Here is a 19,316-nt window from a genome sequence, read left to right on the forward strand (position 1 = left end):
ATCCAGAAAGAGAAAATGTCAGGAAGCCTGTGTCACCTTCCTGGGACCTTCATTTTGTAACTGAAAAATTGACTCAGGCTCCTTTAGAGCCTGTGGCTTCTGCTTTCTTACAACAATGTACATGGAAGATTGTTCTTCTTTTGGCCCTTACTTCAGCTAGGGGGGTGTCTGAACTCCAGGCTGTTATGGCAGTTCCTCCCTTTTTGTTTTTTCATAGTGACAGGGTGTCTCTTTGGATTAATACTTCTTTTTTCTTTTCAAAGGACTGGATTTTAATTCCATCCTTGAGGCTGCTACTTGGGCCTCTCCATACCTTCACTAAGCATTAGAAAGTAGATGTCTTTTCCAGAGCAAGAGCTGCCTATCCTGCATGGGTTTCTTGAGGGCTCTTCTGGACCTTCCTCCTCCCAAGTTTCCTTTTGACCTTTTGTACTCTTCTTTTGGTAAGGAGTTACTCCAGCAGTGATATGGAAGGACATAGTACAGTTGTGCAAGATCTTACCATAACAGTAGATGTCCTTTTCTTTACTGTTGCAGTATTCACTCGTTCCCTCTTCCCCTTTCTGTGCTGTTCTTTTGCTTGTTTCTGCTTCTGGATGCACGTGTTCCTCCTACTTCCATGGACTGTTGATTCTCCTGGTGCTTTTTAGTTCTGAGGTATATACGTCCGTATGTCACCTTTATGCTCTGTGCCTTGAGCGTGGATCATACTTGTGAAGTATAAAAAACTGTCTTTCGGCTTTTCCCAGTTAGGGGTCGCCACACCGGAACTCCGGTCCGCTAATGATTGGCAGTAGATTTTTACGTGCTGGCTTGCCGGGCCTAATGCACAACCTTCAACGAAGGAATGCCCATTCACGCATGTCGACACACAGAAGACGCTCTAACTGAGAATCGAACGTGCAACGTCTAACTGTGAGGCGACAACGCTACCGCAGCACCACCACCGCAGATACTTGTGAAGTATGCCATCTATAAAATCATAAGGCTTTGGTATACTGGCCTGACTTTGAGCTACCACTGGTAGGGAATCCCATTGGTAAAGAACACTACAACAGTGAAAAGAAGGGCAACTACTGTTATGGTCAGAGTTTACACAACTGTACTTTATGTGTAAATATTTGTATAGTAACTTAACTATGTAAGCAAAGTTTTTTTCATTTGTAAGAACTCTTTCAAGTCTATCCTTAATATATTTATCGCAGGAAAAGATGGTTCTTTCAGTTGTATCCATTAGATATATCTTACAATGATGCTTAATATGTATAACAATAATGCTTAATGTTTACTACTTTCTGCTGTGATATTAAGGTACATGTAACGATAACGTCAAATGCTCAGTGCATATCAGTGCTATGATATCTGATATACTGATGTATTAGTGTACGTTTTGTCAATGACAAGTGTCTGGGCTTATGGCTGAAAAGGGTACGTGGACCAAAGCTTTCTGGTTAAAGCTGAATGAATGAATGAATATATTCCTATCACATGGTATGTTTTAGGACACAGCAGGTCAAAAGAAGAAGAAAGAGTATTTTATTAAAAAAAAAAAGAGATTAAATTAAAAGGGAGATAGTTTGGCCCTTTGTGGGAAAAAGAGTTATCAGTTACAGATCTTTTGCTGTTAGTTAAAGTTAATGCTGGTCTGAAGAAGAAGAAGAAAGAGTTAGTGGCTGCAAAATGAGAATGGAGTGAGTAAAGGGGTAGTAGCTTTGCAAGTATTTGAAAAAGGAGTTGGTATCATCTGCCATTATTTTTAAGCTGAATTAATGCTTCAGAATTATATAGGGAAGGTAACTTCCACACGTAGAGGACAGAAGTGAGGAATATGTTGGGGAATAGGAAGAAATATCATTCCACAAGTCGTGCAGTATGAACTAGTAGCATGCATGAAAAGTTTGAAATAGATAAAATTAAGAGGTGTTTTGTAATGTGCTCTGTTCAAAATTATGGAAATAACAAGTATGCTGATTACAAGGAAGACTAATTAATTGCAGAGTTTAAAGGAGGTTTTTAGTTCTCCCCAAATTTAATTGATTTGTTCACCAAAAATATGAGCAGGACAGGTAACTACAATATAAGGAAGGGCTAGAGGGATGTATTAACACTGCTTGTGTTGGATATTGAGCTTGTTGCATGCCCAGTTTGTGAAGAAAGGCTGAAATAATTGAACTAGGAAAGAAAGCAAATCCATTTGGATAGTAAACTTGTTACTTCCACGAATGAGGTTGAGAAAAGATGTTACAGTAAACATGTGGGTGTTAGGGGAGGGCAGCAGCCATCTTACATCACTGTCTAATCTTCTGCCGTATTTCCAATGTCACATTGAAAGTGCTGCTACCACTTTTAAACTTGTGTTCCATGTTTCTCTTGTCTGCAAACGGCATTTCAGGTTTCATTTGAATGTTCATTTAGAATGCTTTTCCAAGCAAACTTGGTAGCAAGTATTTTGTTTTGTTTTCTTCTCTTTTCCTTAGCTCGGCTCCAGTGAACTAAAGTTTTGTGATTTTTACATCTGTGTAGCATTTCTAGTTTGTTTGTGTCTTTCGGCTTTTCCCGGTTAGGAGTCGCCAAAGCGGAACTCCGGTCCGCTAATGATTGGTAGTTGATTTTTCCGTGCCGAGTTACCAGCCCTGATGCACAACCTTCAACGAAGAAGAATTTGTTCCTGACAAATTAGGTGGCATTTTGACAGGTGAAGCATAAAAAGAGCCATAGAGGAGGCTGTAGTGGTCAAACGTATGTTGGGGAACGCCTTTACTCAAAGAAATTCACATTCCATATTCACACTGTATTGCAGGAAGATGCTTAGCAGAGAATACTATAGAACTGTCAGGCTAGATCATATAGGTCATATAATTCTGCATATAAATTAATCACATTTGGAGATGTAGGACTGCATCAGTAGGAGAGCTTTTAGTGTCAGGCTCAGACTGTATAATTCTGTACATTAAATTTCTTCCACTGTAACAGTAGAGAGAGATACAGAGACATTTCATTGTTGTTTTTCAGTTAGTATAGGTTCATAGGTTAGTACTAAGCTAACTGCCGTTGCGAGCCGTTTTAAGCCTAGCCAATTATCCCTTGTGAGACTCAAACCCTGCACTTTGTGTTTGTAAGGCAAACACCTTAAATTAGACCACCCTCCCAACCCTTGTTGTATTTGCTGTAGTAACTTGAAAGTCAAAGCCAGCTGAACCTGATATTTCTATGTAAATGTACACACTATCTGGAATGCACCTGTTGTTAGAACAGCAGGAAGATATACACATCAGGATGCATTTGCAAATATGAAAATGATTGCACCAGTTTCTCTCCTCTGATTGTGCCTTTTTTTTTTTTTTTTTTTAAGCAACGAATTTTGTCAAGGCAGGAAGAACTCAAGGAGCGGGCAAGACTTCTTCTTGAGCAGGCAAGAAGAGATGCAGCACTGAAAGCCGGAAATAAACACGTAAATGCAAACTCTGTCACACCAACTCGCAGCAAACAACCGAATGAAGTAAGTTTCTTTATAACTGCCATAACAGTATGTGGAGAATGTCGGATATCAAGCTGCTTAAGAAATGAAAGGGATTAATAAAGGCATGCTTATCTGATATGATGTTTAGAACAACTCTGTGAGGGGAGATTGTACCTTGCTGTGTGATTGCTTAACATTCTGTTACAGATGATGATATTTGAGTATGTGTTGCTCTTAGAAGCTCTAGCACAAGCAGCTGTAACAGTGGATGATTCTTGCAGCTGTTGTTTAAAATGTACTGTTCCCTGACTCATTCACTTTAGTAGAACCCATCACAGACCATACATAGAAAAGACTTCCTTTGCAAACATCTCTTGTACTCTCATGTTGTCCATTGCTAGCTTATGAGATGATTGAAGTGAATAATTACTGCATTTTTCCTGATAACACTTTAATGGCTTCAGATGTCATTATCACATCTTCTGGACTAACAGCTCCACTTAATTGACATTTGCCTGCTTGTGTTCAGAATAATTTCTGGGTAGATCTATAAGAAATGAACAGGTAATCACAAGATAAGAACAGTGGGAAAAGAACATTTATAGGAAATTCCTCTGTCATTGTTAGCAGTACTTTTTAATAATGGAGTGACTGTATTAGCACCTTAGTTAAGACAGTGCTTATACAGTAAAAGTTGACAGTAGTTTATGTATTACTCAGGATTTTTAAGGCTGTTACCTGGCTAATTTCTGCCATCAGTAGATAGACTGACACTGTTTTAGAGGAAGAATTAAATGTTCTCAGGGTTAACTGGACCTTTAAAACTGCGAGAAGGAAGAGAATCTTTAGAAACTTTCTGGTGAAACATACCCTTATCCAAATTATAGCAGAAACAACTTGGGTCACAAAAGCAACTTGTGATAATAGCATGTATATTTTATAATTCAGGTGAAACAGATGTTAACTACAGTGTACTCTGTCCTCAACTGTTTGATGATCATGTTTTCATCAGTGCAAAATGCTATTTTAAAGGACATATCTGAGGAGGGCAGCTACTCATTACATTCTAGTTGTTATCCTCTTAAGCATGGATATGTGCATGGTATGCACTTTTAAAGTAAAAATCATCATTATAATTCACTGTAATGTTTAAATTGAATTCACTGAAGCTCAATGCTCATCCCTTTGCAATGGGAAGTATGGTGCCCTCTTAGCAAGCTCAGAATAGAGCTGACACGGGCATGCTCCAATTTTATAAGAAAGTGCAATACCAGATGAGCTTCTAACATCTCAGCATACTCTTCAGTACAGGGGTGAGCACTGAGCTCCAGGAATTCTTTTTACATATTGTGGAATAATGTGTAAAGTTTTTGTTTTCTTTTATTTTGTGTTTAAAATGTATGCCATGCATGTATTTGTGCCTCACAGAGATACTAATCACAACATGAGTAGCATCATTCCTCTTATTTCATTACATCCCTTTACAGAAACAGATCCAGATACTGATGTGTGATAGGAATCTGGGATAAGCTGTGCTGTCATCCATTGTCAAGATTATGAAAGGCTAAGGCAAAGATTCTTAGTGAATTGGGTTAGTATGTTTCTGGGCAATTTCCCATTTCAAATCTGGGAATTTGTTTAAAGATAAAATCTTGCATGTTAGGTTGAAATCTGTAAACGGTGTAATTGTTTGCTGTAGGGGAAATAGGAAGATGTCTGAGTCCTGTTCTCTGAAGAAGATGCTGCATAGATAAATCCATAGTGAAATATAAGACAGCATAGCAGGTGGATGTATAAAATACTTCTTAAAAGGGAGATGTGGGATTTTGTGCATCGTTTAAACTCGGATATTAATACCAGTACACGAGTCTGGTTTGGTTATATAAAATAACTATGGAAAAAGTCCCTTTGCCGAAATCACTTTAAACAGAGAAATGACACAATGAAATTATACTACATGATGCTTTTGGCACTTTCTGTAACACCTTTGGACACTTGGAGTCACAGTTTACATTTATAGAACTGAGTAATGTGTGACCAATTAAGAATTCATATCAAAATCAAAAAGTGCACCTAAGGGGATGAAATGACTGGAAAATTAAGAAACTAAAGGTATAAAATAAGTCAAGAGGGAGTTTGGTGGGATGCATACTAAAAACTTTAAATGGCTAAGTTTTGAAATAACTGAACCCTGTGAGAGTTTATGTAAGCACTGATAGCAAGGGAATACCTTCTGATTATTATTATACCTCTGTAGTACCATGTTATGGGAGGGTGTAACATCAGGACTAAAGCAGAGTGTTATGTAGTGTAGGGAGGTTGTGAAGCACTTTGTATGTTTGCTTGAACCTGTCAGTTTGTGGTCTGTGGCTGTCACCCTAAATTGATATAGCAGATGATCTGTGACGTAGATATTTTTTGAGTGTTTTACCCATATTAATTTGAATCACTGTGCTTCAAGTTATGTTTCTTTACTTTTGATCATAAAGTGTAACTTGAAACAACAAAAAGCATATTTGCAGTAGGACAAGCCCGTTTGCACCCTGATTTCGGAGGTGGCTACATAGTAAATGGTGAACAGTGTGGTTATTAAGCAGTAATGGGTGGAACATATGTTGACTCATGGCATACCTCATGTTCTGTAGTGGGTACACAATTATGTTTTCTTCCAACATACCTTCCACTTAACAGATTTGTGGATGGCATAGAAATTGCCTCAGTAGTAATCAGTAGCTAAGAAGTACAGCATCTACAATACAACTGAGCAACATACAGGTCTGGCCAAGAGTATAGGAAGAGCTTAGAAACTTGCCTTAAATTAACTTATGCCTTGCCTAAATGGTGTCTCTTCATTGTTAACGCAGGAGACATATACAAGGATCTTTGCAAGTTTGCAGCCAAAGAAATGAACCTTGTTTCCAGGAGTGCTCCAGTCTATGTAACCGATAATGCAGTCTCGGTACAGTTTTAAGGTTTACAAAATCCAAGTCCAGAAGTAGTCTGTAAGTATGCTGTGTAGTGATTAGATGATATTTAGAATAAAGAGCAACAAGGTAGAACCTATACCCAAAAATCACTAAGTGTGTGTGTGTGTGTGTGTGTGTGTGTGTGTGTGTGTGTGTGTATAGATATATATATATATATATATATATATATATATATATATATATATATATATATATGTGTATATTTTGAGAAGTTAAAAAAAATGCAAAATGTATTGGAGGCATGGAGAAATATTTGAATCTTTAAAATAACAGGGCAGCAAGGCCATGTTTAAATTCTTGAAGCTGATCTCTATAACTGATGGGAGATATTCAAGGGAAACACTTAGGTTGTGGAGAATTTTAGATCAAAACTCTAACTTGTATTCTGGTTAGTTGAAGGGATTTGAATATACTGGAATCATTCATCTGAGCAATATATCATCCTTACATGGTGAACTGAAATTGTGATATTTGGTACTGGCAATTATATGAATCTCCTAGGTTAATTTCAACGTTTGAAGGAATACACTTGTAGGGCCTGTTTTCAGATTTCACTGCAACCATAAGTAGTCCGCATAAAGTGCCATGAAGAGTTATTTATCCCATTTCGTCTAGAGTTAACTACCCACCCCAGTATATGTAATGGGTTCTCATGAGTGTTTCTGTGGTTAACTTGCTGGTGTTCCTTTTCATTTTGCTTTGAATTTTTTCTTAGTTAACAGTATTTCATGTTTCTTCTTTACCATATATATTAGTTACTGTCTCTTAATATTGCTGGACTGTTACACGTAATGTCTTTGCATTCATTTAGTCTGAGATTCCCAACATGATATAGTCTAAGTGATTAGTCATAGTTTGTAACTAACAGATGCTGTGGGGAAAAAGGCAGTCAGTTAATTGCAAGATTAGGTTTCACTGACATGTTACTTCCGGTATTTCAGTAATTTCGACTCTGCATTTGTTAGGTTAAAAAGGACTACCTTATAAATTATTTGATTAATGCCCCTCTCCCCAAGAGGCTTTCCCTGTGTGTCTTTGTGATAGTGGTTGTTTAAGTAAAATGTATCGAACATAAACATTGCCAAGGGGGTTGCTGAAACACTGAATGCAGCTAATAAAACAGTGTTGTGACAGTAATGTGTTTTATATTTTTGTTTAATGTGAATGCCTGTAATGACTGCAAGAAGGCATGGATGCTAAGTCATATTTTGGGTAAAGAAATGCAGCAATAATTAGAGGATTAGGTAAAATGAACTGATGTGTACCCCAATACTGTTATCATGCTTTTACTTTGCTCTTTGACATTGGATAACTTTTAAGACTTGGATTGCTGTTGGCCAGTGCCTGGCAGGGTGACTTAAGTGAACAAATGAAGGGTTAAGACTTAGATGTCTATTGGTCAGAATGCCAAGAAGCTTCCTTTCCTATATCATGGATCCAGATTATTTCTGTTGCACATGTCAAGAGTTATTCTTATAGCTCCATCTCTTAAATTATTACCATAATTTCTTTCCTGAAGCTTGCATTCTTCCCTGGATTTCCTCAGTCTCCTTACATGGCTGCAGTTTTCCACTGTATGTTGTATGCGCTTGCTGAGCATCTCTTGTGACTGAGTAGTGTGACTGCAAGGATGTGACATACTTTGATGTTGGAGTCAAGTGATGTACTAGTTAATATGTCTACTGACATAATAGGAACATCGTTCTTGTATTGTTGGTACTCTACAAGTGAGAAGTGGCCTTTCGTATCTGAGCTGTAGAATAACAGCATCCTCCTTCCATGTTAGGAGGATAACAAGTTCAAGCAATGAGCTGATTGCATGCAATAATGAAGAATAATAGGATAATCTGTAGACTAATTCTTGTGTTGCTTGCGGTCAGTGGTCACTTCAGAGCTAACATGTGCTGTAAGGAAACTCTCCAAGGAAGGAGAGATAGGCTGTAGCCATAAAGTGAAAGTATTGAACCTCTACAGGACTCTTGTTAGTAATGTGGACATTTTGCAGTCTTGAACGTGGTCTGCTGAAAGGCATACATTACTGCTCTCTTTCCTCATTTTCCATGAAAACTGTAGATGGTAAACTTAAAAGATGTATGATATGCCATATGGAAAGACTTGAAGATGCTTCAGTCTGTAGCTGAAATATTGTAGTATAAGAGCAAAATTAATTAGGCTATCACTGCAGTATTTCCCTCTGTCAGCATTACCTACTCCTGGACAAAACCTTGTGTATAATCCAGACGAATGTATACAAATATGACTTTCTAAATCCATGGACACATTTTGTTGGATGGATAAGAAAAAAACGCCATATAGTGATTTTTTTTCTGATTTGTATATTTCGCTTCCACAAAGACATTGTTTAACCACAGCCATACTCCATCCAGGTACTGTGGAAATGTTTTGTACTTTTTGTGCTTGGTCGGAGTGAGTGTTTCTGGAAGATTTTTAGTCCTTTCATCATCCAGCTTATCTGTTGTAATCTTGACTGCTTGGTGCTACTTGATTTTGTAAGCCATGGCAAGTACTTGTCGTAACTGTTAATAACATGTCAAATAACCAATGCATTATCCTATTCATGTTCGTGTTTCTCTAAATGGGCATTTTGGTAAATTTCAAGCATTTTAACAGTACATTAAGAGGCAGTCATAGTGGTGAAGAATGGAAGTGTCCAGAAACTGAAGTGATCTTTTGTGTATTGATACATAATTGAAGTCAGCAGTTATGTAAGCCATGGCAAGTACTTGTCAACCAGATGGAGTATTGTATACTTAATTATAAAGAAAGAACCCATTGTAATAAGGTTCTCACTGCAAGGCCAAGAGCTTGCTGGTATAAGTATGTAATCGACATACACTTACTAAACAGTGGTGTTCGGAAATGTAGATGTTTTTAGTTGTTCTTTTTTGGTAATATTCCTTGAGGAAGTTTTGTATCTATACAACTATACAAAGAATGCTGGATTCCTGTGTGTGTGTGTGTGTGTGTGTGTGTGTGTGTGCGCGCGCGCGTGTGTTTACAATTGATAAACTGTTAAACAGAAGACAGATGATGATGAAAAGCTGTAAGACATCCCCATCAATGTCCATCAGTAACCTCCAAAGATCAGGGAAATTACCTTAACACCATTGTTGGGCTACATATCAAACCAAATACTGTCTTTAGAGGGTTTTGATTACCTAAGCATGAACTGACAGACTTGCACCTCTAAAAATGATATGCCCAGTTTTTCTTGGATTTTGTTAATGTCAAAGAGCTGAAGCAAACTGTCAAACTGCCCACTACAGGCTCTAACATCCCTTACTTGGACCTTGCCAACCTAGCCCCTGCCTCTACTTCACCCTCATTCCTAGTTAAATCTGACCACAAGTCAGTCATCTTTTCTGCCAGGCCTAGGGTGCCCACCCCACCACCAAATGAGACCGTCTTTAGGGACTTCAACAGGACAAACCCACTTCAGCTTGTAAAAAGACCTAGGCAAAATTACCAAAAATCCTCTGCAATTTCACCTCTGACTTTTACCAACAACGAAACAGCTGTATAGAGGAGACAGTACTTGTTCACTCTAAATATAATGGTAAATTTAGGAGTAAGCCTCTTCAGAGGATCTCCCACGTTAAACTGTATAACAAAAGACGGAAAATGGTGAAAAGTTGTAAGAAATCCCACTCTTTATCTCAGAGCTGCACTGAAACATGCCAGCAAGAAACTTATGGGTGCTATTAGAAACTGTAAAGTAGATTATATGCTCAAGGTTGCCACAGATACCAAAGGAAACTACAAATATTTCATCAGTTATGTCACAAAATTAAGAAATAATGTTGTACTGAACTCTTCTTTACTGATAGCACATATTCCAAACCCAAGGATAAAGCTAATATATTAGCAGGCAAATTTAGCACTAACTTTATACTACCTTAACACATTGTTGACCCTAGTATCACTGAAAATGTAGTTTACTCCAAAATCACCTTGGAATAAATCTTAAAATCCCTGTCAAAGACTAAAAGTGATACTTCTGTGGGACCAGAAAAGATACTAAGCTGCATTCTCATCAGTGCCAAGTATGTACAATCTGTGTTTTTGCTTCAAATTTTCTACCTCAGCTTATCCACCAGATTTCTGCCTGATGCCTGGAAAACAGCCACCATAACTCCCATACATAAAGATTTCTCCTGTAGAGATCCAGGCAATTATAGACGCATCACCCGCACCAGCCTTATATGCAAAGCCATGGAATGTATCGTAACAGAACTCTTATTTTGCAGACACAGATGACTTAACTGGAGCTTTTCCCCTTGGGTCTCCACTGAAAATGGGTTTGTTTGCAAACTCAGTTGGACTAACCCGGTTAACAAATGTGAAATAAATAAAAATAAAAAGTAAATAACTGCTCTAGATCCCAATCAGTTTGGATTTGTGAAGAGCAGATTCTGTCTCCTGAACCTAGTAAACTTCTTTGGAAAGGTTACAAAGACTGTGGACAGTGGTCACTCAGTGCACATTGTGTGTTTCATTCTGGCCAAGGCTTTTGACACTATCCTCCATGCTGGTAATATTAAAAATTAGAAAAATATAGTGTAATCCCCTATGCTGTCTGCTGGATTGCAAACTGACTATCTGACAGTTCCCATGTTGTGAAAGTTTTTGTAACTAATGGAGTAGCTCTAAGAATTCAGTGCTGGAACCTCTCTTGCTTGGCATTTATTTTGCAGATATCCAGTTGTAATATCCCAGGCATGTGGTTGATCAAGTTTGCTGATGACTGCAAGTTGGGCACTGTTATCTGCTCATCCACTGATTCTAAGCAGCTCCAGCAAGGGCTTGAATCTGCACATACGTGGAGCAATGAAAATAGTCACAAGTTAAATGCAGAAAACTACAGTGTAGCAGCATTCATTAAAAAAAATTTGTTCCCAACTTAGGTTTTAAATGGTACTTCCCTTCAGACAGACATGGTCATAAGAGATCTGGGTACTTAGGTAGACCGTTCTTTCTCATTCAATCATCTTGTTTCTTGCATCTGGTCCAGTTCATTTCCAAGGTAATGTCTTCAAGATCCAAAGAAATCATTTTGCCACTGTACTCTTTCCGTATCAGATCCATCACTGAGTACAGTGCCCCATTTGGTATGTATAAATCAAAGGATATTGCTCAACTAATCCTATTGCAAAACCAGTGACAATACAAACGCTCACTCTAGCAAATATGTGGAACATGCTGGAGAGATAGGTTCCTAACTCGACGTATTCGTACCCTATGGAATAAGTTACTTCTATAGGTCAAATAAGTACTACTTTGGCTATATTTAAGGCTAGTGTTGATGGCTGTATGAGTAGACACAAATTTACAACAGAATGCTCATGCACAGCTCAGCTCAGTTTGGGAGGTAAGCACACTTGAATAGGGAAGCATGAACTTTTAAGTGTCTACTTAAAGGTGTATATGGAGAGGCATCTTACTGTCCTCATGATCACTTGCCTAGTATTTCTCCATTGTTCCTATGTGTAGATAAAAATAAGTTAGTCCTGATTTTTCTTTTCCCTAGAATGAAACATTACAGTCCCTGGGTTAATACCATATTGATAAGCCATAAATCACCCAATAAATGCCTAATTTATTTTATAAATGAAAAGTAAAACCACTTTGAGCCAGAGGTACACACAGCATACAAATGTTTAATTAAGCGCTTTTCGTCCTACTCACTGGTAGGACTTCTTCAGATAAAACAAGCATGTTATACTCAAGTTTAAGTATACAGTGGTGTTGAGTAAATGGTCACATGATTGCAACCTTCAGTTAATCAATTGAATCCATCGCAATAAAGGGGTGTAACGTTAAGCTTGAATAAAGCTCAACAGTATTACTCTATAACTTTCTACCCTATAAAAACATTCACAAAATAACTCATTCATAAATACATATTTAGATTTACACTTATGAAAATTCATAAGTACACAGTGATGTAAAAATAATTTAATTTAAAAATAAGTAAGTAAGTTCCATTTCACATACTTTTTTCTAACAAATAAACAGTAAAGTAAACAGTAAAATAAAAATAAAGTCAGGTGTCTGCACCATCAACTAGCACAGTGGTTGATAGTGTCATCAACTGATCACTTGTTTAACATGATCACTTGAGAATTCATATTTATGCACATTCTCTTATAAACAGATGCAGCTGTGTACATACAATGTGCATGTCTCTGAATCGCAGTAACAAAGCAGAGCCACCCGGCTTATCTGTGCAGCATGAGCTGTACTGCTGTGACTCACTGTCAATACCAGCTAGTATATGTATGCATTACACATTTGTATTCACAATTTACACATCGTAACCATGATCAAGGAAAAGTAAAATTTGTATTCATAAAGTAACACCCTGCCAAATGGACATTGACTATTTGTAAGGTAACCATAGAGAGGAATCAGATTATTTTTAAAAAGCTGAAGTCACAGATACCTGTTAACATTATGATTGACTTTCCCAGACTTTTATTCTTCTTTCCTCCAGTTGGTGTATATAATCTAGTGAGAGAGATATGAAATTAGACGTAGTTTGAATAGAATGAATAAAGTCCTCAAGTGAGTCATAGTCAGTTTTCTGAAGTTTGTATAACCCAGTGAATATTTCTGTTGATGTTGGCAATATTTTGTAATTTCAGCAGCAGATTATTTCATTAAGACTAGCTGTTTGAAAAGGTTATAGTAGACATGGCAATATCCAAACCCTACTTGTTGATCCAGCATGGAATAATTATTAATTCTGCTCTTAGAAAGTATACATATAGTTGAGAGTCGATTATCCAAACTAATTGGGACTTAGGGTAGTTCAGATAATCAAACTGTTTGGATAAAAATATATAATTGAACCGGATAAAAAACTTCTACAATCTTCTTTTTTTTCTGCATGCAGGGAATACACTTTTCAACTATTCAGCGATTTCAGTGGACAATAAAGAATATTTTTCACACACAAGTGGGCTGCAAGCTCAAAAAACAAGCACAAGTGAATACATGTAACGTTTACATATTCAAACTTAATAATTTATCCAACCTCAAAACTTTGGAGGGCTGCATTTGGATAATTGACATTTCAGATAATCGACATTCAGATAATCAACTCTCTATTGTACTTATGAGAAAGAATTGTCACGCAGATAGTAACATTTTATTGTGTCTCAGTATTTCAGTCATTGCAGCCATAAATGCATGTCATACATGCATACAAAAGTGCTGAATGTTCTTTTAACAGTTAATACAGACTCCTGAGATTATAAATTTGGCACAGTGTTGAGTCAGTTATTTTATTTTAAATGTCTTTTCCTTACATTTTTGGATATAGTTGGTCTAGTCTAGATTTGGAAACTTTGCTAAACAACATTGCCCTGATAGATCTGTATTTACTACATTCGAAAAAAATTGATGCAGATGTTCATCATTTTCATATACACATATGTAAACGGGAACAATGTCTATGATTTTACATTTTACACTACCGAAAGTCCATAACACCGAAGATTAATTCGCACAGATGAGAATAACAAAACTTAAAATGCTGAACTACATCATTTTTCCCAGGGCAAGTAAACACTCGGCAGTTGTGGGGAATAATGCTCATTTACCCCCCTGTAGTGCAATCCCAGAGTTGGTATATTTAGTTAGGAGGGAGTGTGGAGGGTGTAGCCCCCCCCCCACCTAGGTGGGTTTCAGATAGTATGGTGTGTTGTCTTGGGAAAGTGGTTACTTGCCCTGGGAAAAATGACATGGTTTGGCATTTTAAGTTTTGTTGTTGTCGTCTCGGTAAATTCATCTTCTGCGTTATGGACTTTTGGTAATGTTAAGTAGTGTGTGTGTGTGTGTGTGTGTGTGTGTGTGTGTGTGTGTGTGTGTGTGTATATATATATATATATATATATATATATATATATATATATATATATGTGTGTGTGTGTGTGTGTGTGTGTGTGTGTGTGTGTGTGTGTGTATGGACTGCAAAAGATCAACAGACTGAGCATCAACATGTTACCATGCATACACCGAGAAAGAACCTTGCCTCATGTAATTTTCAAACAAACAAAAAAAAAAATTTTTTTTTGCAAGGGGGGGGTGCACACTCTCACAGCCCTTGCTAATAGCATATACTAACTCTAAGACTGGACAGTCTCTGGGGAAAGGGAATATTCTCCTACCCAGGGATTGTTGATCTAGCGCACCTGTCAGCCATCTGCATATATCAACCAAATGCGGTTAATTAAACAGATGTCAACAAACCTGAATTTAGACCAAATGCAGGGCACCCATATACGTGTGTGTGTGTAATACATTTTATATATATATATATATATATATATATATATATATATATATATATATATACACACACACACACACACACAGTGGATATAAAAAGTTTACACACCCCTGTTAAAATGCCAGATTTTTGTGATATATAAAATGAGACCATAATAAATCATTTCAAAACTTTTCCCACCTTTAATGTGACCTATAACCTGTACAATTCAATTTAAAACAAACAAATATGTTAGGGGAAAAATGTAAAAAATAAAAAAATGTGCAATAAGCTGGTTGCATAAGTGTGCACACCCTTAAACTAATACTTTGTTGAAGCACCTTTTGATTTAATTACAGCATTCAGTCTTCTTGGATACACACCTCCCATCCGTTAAAGAAACTTTAATTAACCCCAAATAAACTTGTCATGATAAGAGGAAATATGGCTTAACGTTTGAATCAGAATGACTGATCTGTTAGGGGTTTACTTTTGTACATTGTCAGCTGTTTTTCCTGTAATATGTTTGAAAAATGTAATTCTGTGATCATATTTCAGTATTCAGAGTAATATTTTTTTTTTTCTTTTTGTTCTTCCCCATCCACTCCTTCATGTTCCTCATGTCATCAGGTGATCCTGACATCTTTCCCTGCACAGATACTATGACATCTCGTATTACTCCAAGGCAATCCTCCCCATTCAGGCAGAATTTGTTTTTAAGAACCATATATCGTTTTTGGCTGGCAGTGGAAAGTGAGGGTGGAAAGTGAGGGTTGTGGACTTGGAAAGAAGTCTGTATTCACTGTGTTGGACTTTTTGGTACTGCCCCAGTCCCCTACTGGCCAGCCTACAGTATCAGGCATGAGATAGTGTGGACACTTCCCCCAAATAAGGTTTTCTGTACACCTTTGTAGATGGCATCTCCCTCATTTGTGTAACATGACCACTACCACTCGCCCATCAGGTTGAACTTGAGTAATGAATCTTGGAGCCAATCCCTTTCCCTTGGATTGATGAACTGGTGTTGTCATCTCACTCCCTTACCTCCCAAATGGTTGTCTTTACCTTTGGGTCTGCTGAGCGTGAAGTTTGCCTAGGATAGTAACACTTAGTGTTGTTTTTCTCTTAACTTGGGAAATGGTTTTGTTGCCTGGATCTTCAAAATATACATGTATTCACTCTGGTCAGGTCTTATGAGTTGTTTTGCTTTTTCTTGATCAGCAGTGAGTCATTCCAAATTTGCAGTTCTGTAATTCATTCTTTCATTAACACTACTTAGTAAGTTCTTGCAATGGAAGTAGCTTACTTTTGGGGACAGTGTGTGGTAGACCAGCTGAATTACATGATTATTCAAGAGAGGTAAATGTTTAGACATTTAAACAGTTGTGCAGTGTGCTGTTGAGACCATTTGGGATTTTTATAACTCATCATTAAGGTTCCTAAACCTGTCTGATACATTTGGGATGCATGGCTAGGCTTAAAAAGGCCTCTGTGGTCATTAGCTAAGTAAAGTATGAAATTAGGAAGTCATCACTGCTATGGTGAGATGAGCCCCTTTGACTGATCACCACTGCAGTAATTTCCCTAGCTAGAGGATGCATTGCCCTATTCTTATGTAAGCTGGCATCCGGCCAATTTGTAATGTTTGTCTCTTAATGACGTACTAGATTGATTGAAAGCAGAGTTGGTAGACCTGTGGATGTATAAATGGAGGATTCAGTGGAACAAAAGTTTCATATTGGAGTTCAAAATTATTGAGGTTTTCCCCTGAAAAGTAAGCATTTTCCTAAAAGTGGCTGATTACTTTTTTGGTCCTAGAACTCCTACAGGAATCAGGACACACTCTTCTCCCTTTGCTTCCCAAATTCATTTATTTGAGGAAGTGAAAAATATTTGCAGCCATCCTGTTGGAATAATTTCAAGGATTTTGCCCTATTCTCTTCAGCCTTGGCTTGGTAACTTCACATGCAATAGATACTTTTGCAGGGCATTGCGCTGAGCATGTTCTTCCACATACACTGATCAAGCCCACAGATATACCACAGTGCTCCCCTAGATCTTTGCATGTTCTTGCACAATACTAACCAGTGGTCTGTACTAGGAGCCACTTGTGTGACAAAAATACATCTGCCCCTCAATTAAAGAGACCTGGCCATTAGCTTCTTAATCTCTTCTCATTGATGGTCCTGTAAGTCTAGGGCAGCTAACAGATCTCAATCATCGGTGTCACAAAAATAAATTCTTCCTTCAAACAAGTGGTCCAGCTGAGTGGCTGATATCTTAACCTGGATCACCAAGAAAATTCTAAAACTGTTCTGAAAATGCCATGAGTTTCTGAACCTAGTTATTACACATGGAAATTCTGAAATCTGGTCAGTGGCTGTGAATTTCAGTATGTTTACTTTATTAATTTATTTATTCATTTGTTTTATTTGTATTAACACTGGTCATCAGGGTAATGGAGTGACATATTTGCTAAGAATAGCTGATTCTCAGTGTTTACTTTGTTTTACTCCAGAAGGAATGCATCCAGCTTTATTTTAAAATGTGTATAAACTGCAAGAAAGACCTAACCAAGCTAGTGTTCACTGCGTAATACCTTAAACCTTCTGTAGTAGAGGCTCATGGGATATATGCAAATGACCCTTTAGTTGCATGGCTTTTGAATGCCCACAGATTTTTTTTTTATACTTTGTAAGTCTTTATGGGTATATTAAGGAGAATAAAGCCAAGCCCAATGAGTTCTACATTTGCGTTGTGCTCAGTAGAGCATAAGTCGATTGTTTGGCTATACTTTAGAAACGCAGGCTTAAAATTAAGCCTAATGGCCATAAGTATAACGGTGCCTGCTAATTATCCCAAACTACATGGGTATGTACTACAAGAGGTTCAAGGGTGTTACACAGTGAAGACTCTAGTTTGGCTGGATCTTTCTTGCAATTTTTACTAAATAGTTTGTCTATGTGACCTTTGTACCTTTTGGTTTGTTTTTTTAATGCGACAATTGGTGTGTTTTGTTCAGGATCAGGTAAACACACATTCTGAACATTTAGTTTTAAACTGTGACATGTTACATTATTACACTAACCTATATTGGTCTAGAACTGATAGATAATCGAATGGATTGTATTGTAAAAATGTTATTCATAGTACTTAACAAATCTAAAGTTACTTACTCATATATTACTGTTGACCACAAGAGATGCGTCTCTTGACCACTGCACTTAAGTTAGAGCTTTTAGAATTATTTTAACATGTTTTCCTGCCAACTATTACTTTTGTGTAATTTCCAAAAAACAAAATCTGTGTTGTACTCTGTACTGAATGTTAGAAAGACCTTTAATACCGTAGCACATGGTTGCATTCTAGATTACCACATAAAATAAAATGCTAACGACAGAGTATTTAGTTGGTTGAATAATTGGCTCTGCAAGAAAAAGAAAAAAAAGATGCAAGACTATCAGGACAAGTTTAAGTTTAATATTATTCTTTTACAATTGTCTTGTAAAAATGGTGGATAAGGCAAAAACTGTGGGCATATTTGTAGAAAAAAAACTAATGTATCTTTAACATGTCTGCTGTATTAAGCAGCTATTCTTGCAAAATGTATTTAATGCCAAGTGATCTGTCAAAAGCATCTTCAAAAATCCAAATTCCTCTATGTAAACCTTTAGTGAGACCGATAATAGAATATACATTGTGTATTATGTATTGACTGTCCATGTCCATCTTGTGGGAATATAAAGGTAGTTCACTAAAGTAATAAATGAGGACAAATAACCTGATTATAAAAATTCTCTGAAATATATTTTACTGTTTTTGGTATATGTTACTCAAGGGTGATTTGTGTCTAGCTTTTAGCCCACTGTCTGATCTTGATCTCTGAGTTTCTTTTTAAGTTGCAACTCAGAATTTACTAACAAAAGGTCTTATAATCTGCTCTCAGACTATATAACAATATCAGTAAGTAAGAGACTGATTTGTGATTCAAAACTTGCAAGGCTGTGGTATGAACTTCTATTAAACAAAAAGTAGTGCAGTTGTGTGAATGAAATGAAAAACAGTGACCATTTGCAAAGGAAATATAAAGCAAAAACAGGATAAGATGGCATTCATGCTTTTGACGACCTACAATCCTTATTCAGCTTGTTCTGTACTATATTTTATATAGGTTGATGACCATATATTTTTCTTTTATTTATGCAGTAAGTAGGCTTGGGCAATGAAGGCTTATTCCCAGCCATGAAAGTGGTACAGAAATAATAGATATACCATAAACAGTTGCATAAAGATCAGAAAGTTGAAATAATAAAGGAAACAAAAATTATATTATACAAGCATAAATGTGCAGTGTGTGTGTGTGTGTATTGGTCATATACATAAAAATACACACCCCACCCCCACACAATATGTATAAACTGTATATATATTTAAATGTGTGCGCACCTGTATGTGTGACATATATATGTTTTTATATATTGGTGTCAGTCATTCACATGGTCTATCTATCACTTTATCAACTCACAAGTGGTAAAGTTAGCTAATAGTATTTGATCTAATGATATTCGTTAGTACA

The 19,316-nt window shown here is 36.9% G+C and overlaps 1 protein-coding gene across 4 annotated transcripts in view; it reads left to right on the plus strand.

The window, feature by feature from the left end:
* EHBP1 (EH domain binding protein 1) overlaps window positions 1–19,316 on the plus strand; it is a 3,513,379-nt gene that overhangs the window by 2,588,716 nt on the left and 905,347 nt on the right. For all 4 annotated transcript variants that reach the window (XM_044055510.1, XM_044055511.1, XM_044055512.1 and 1 more), the window contains one exon: window positions 3,353–3,499. In XM_044055510.1, coding sequence (XP_043911445.1) covers window positions 3,353–3,499 — 147 coding nt within the window. The remainder of the gene's footprint in view (window positions 1–3,352; window positions 3,500–19,316) is intronic.

Source organism: Protopterus annectens, chromosome 1.part2, assembly GCF_019279795.1.
Source record: "Protopterus annectens isolate FY-2018-M chromosome 1.part2, PAN1.0, whole genome shotgun sequence".
In the NCBI taxonomy this organism is placed as follows: domain Eukaryota; kingdom Metazoa; phylum Chordata; order Ceratodontiformes; family Protopteridae; genus Protopterus; species Protopterus annectens.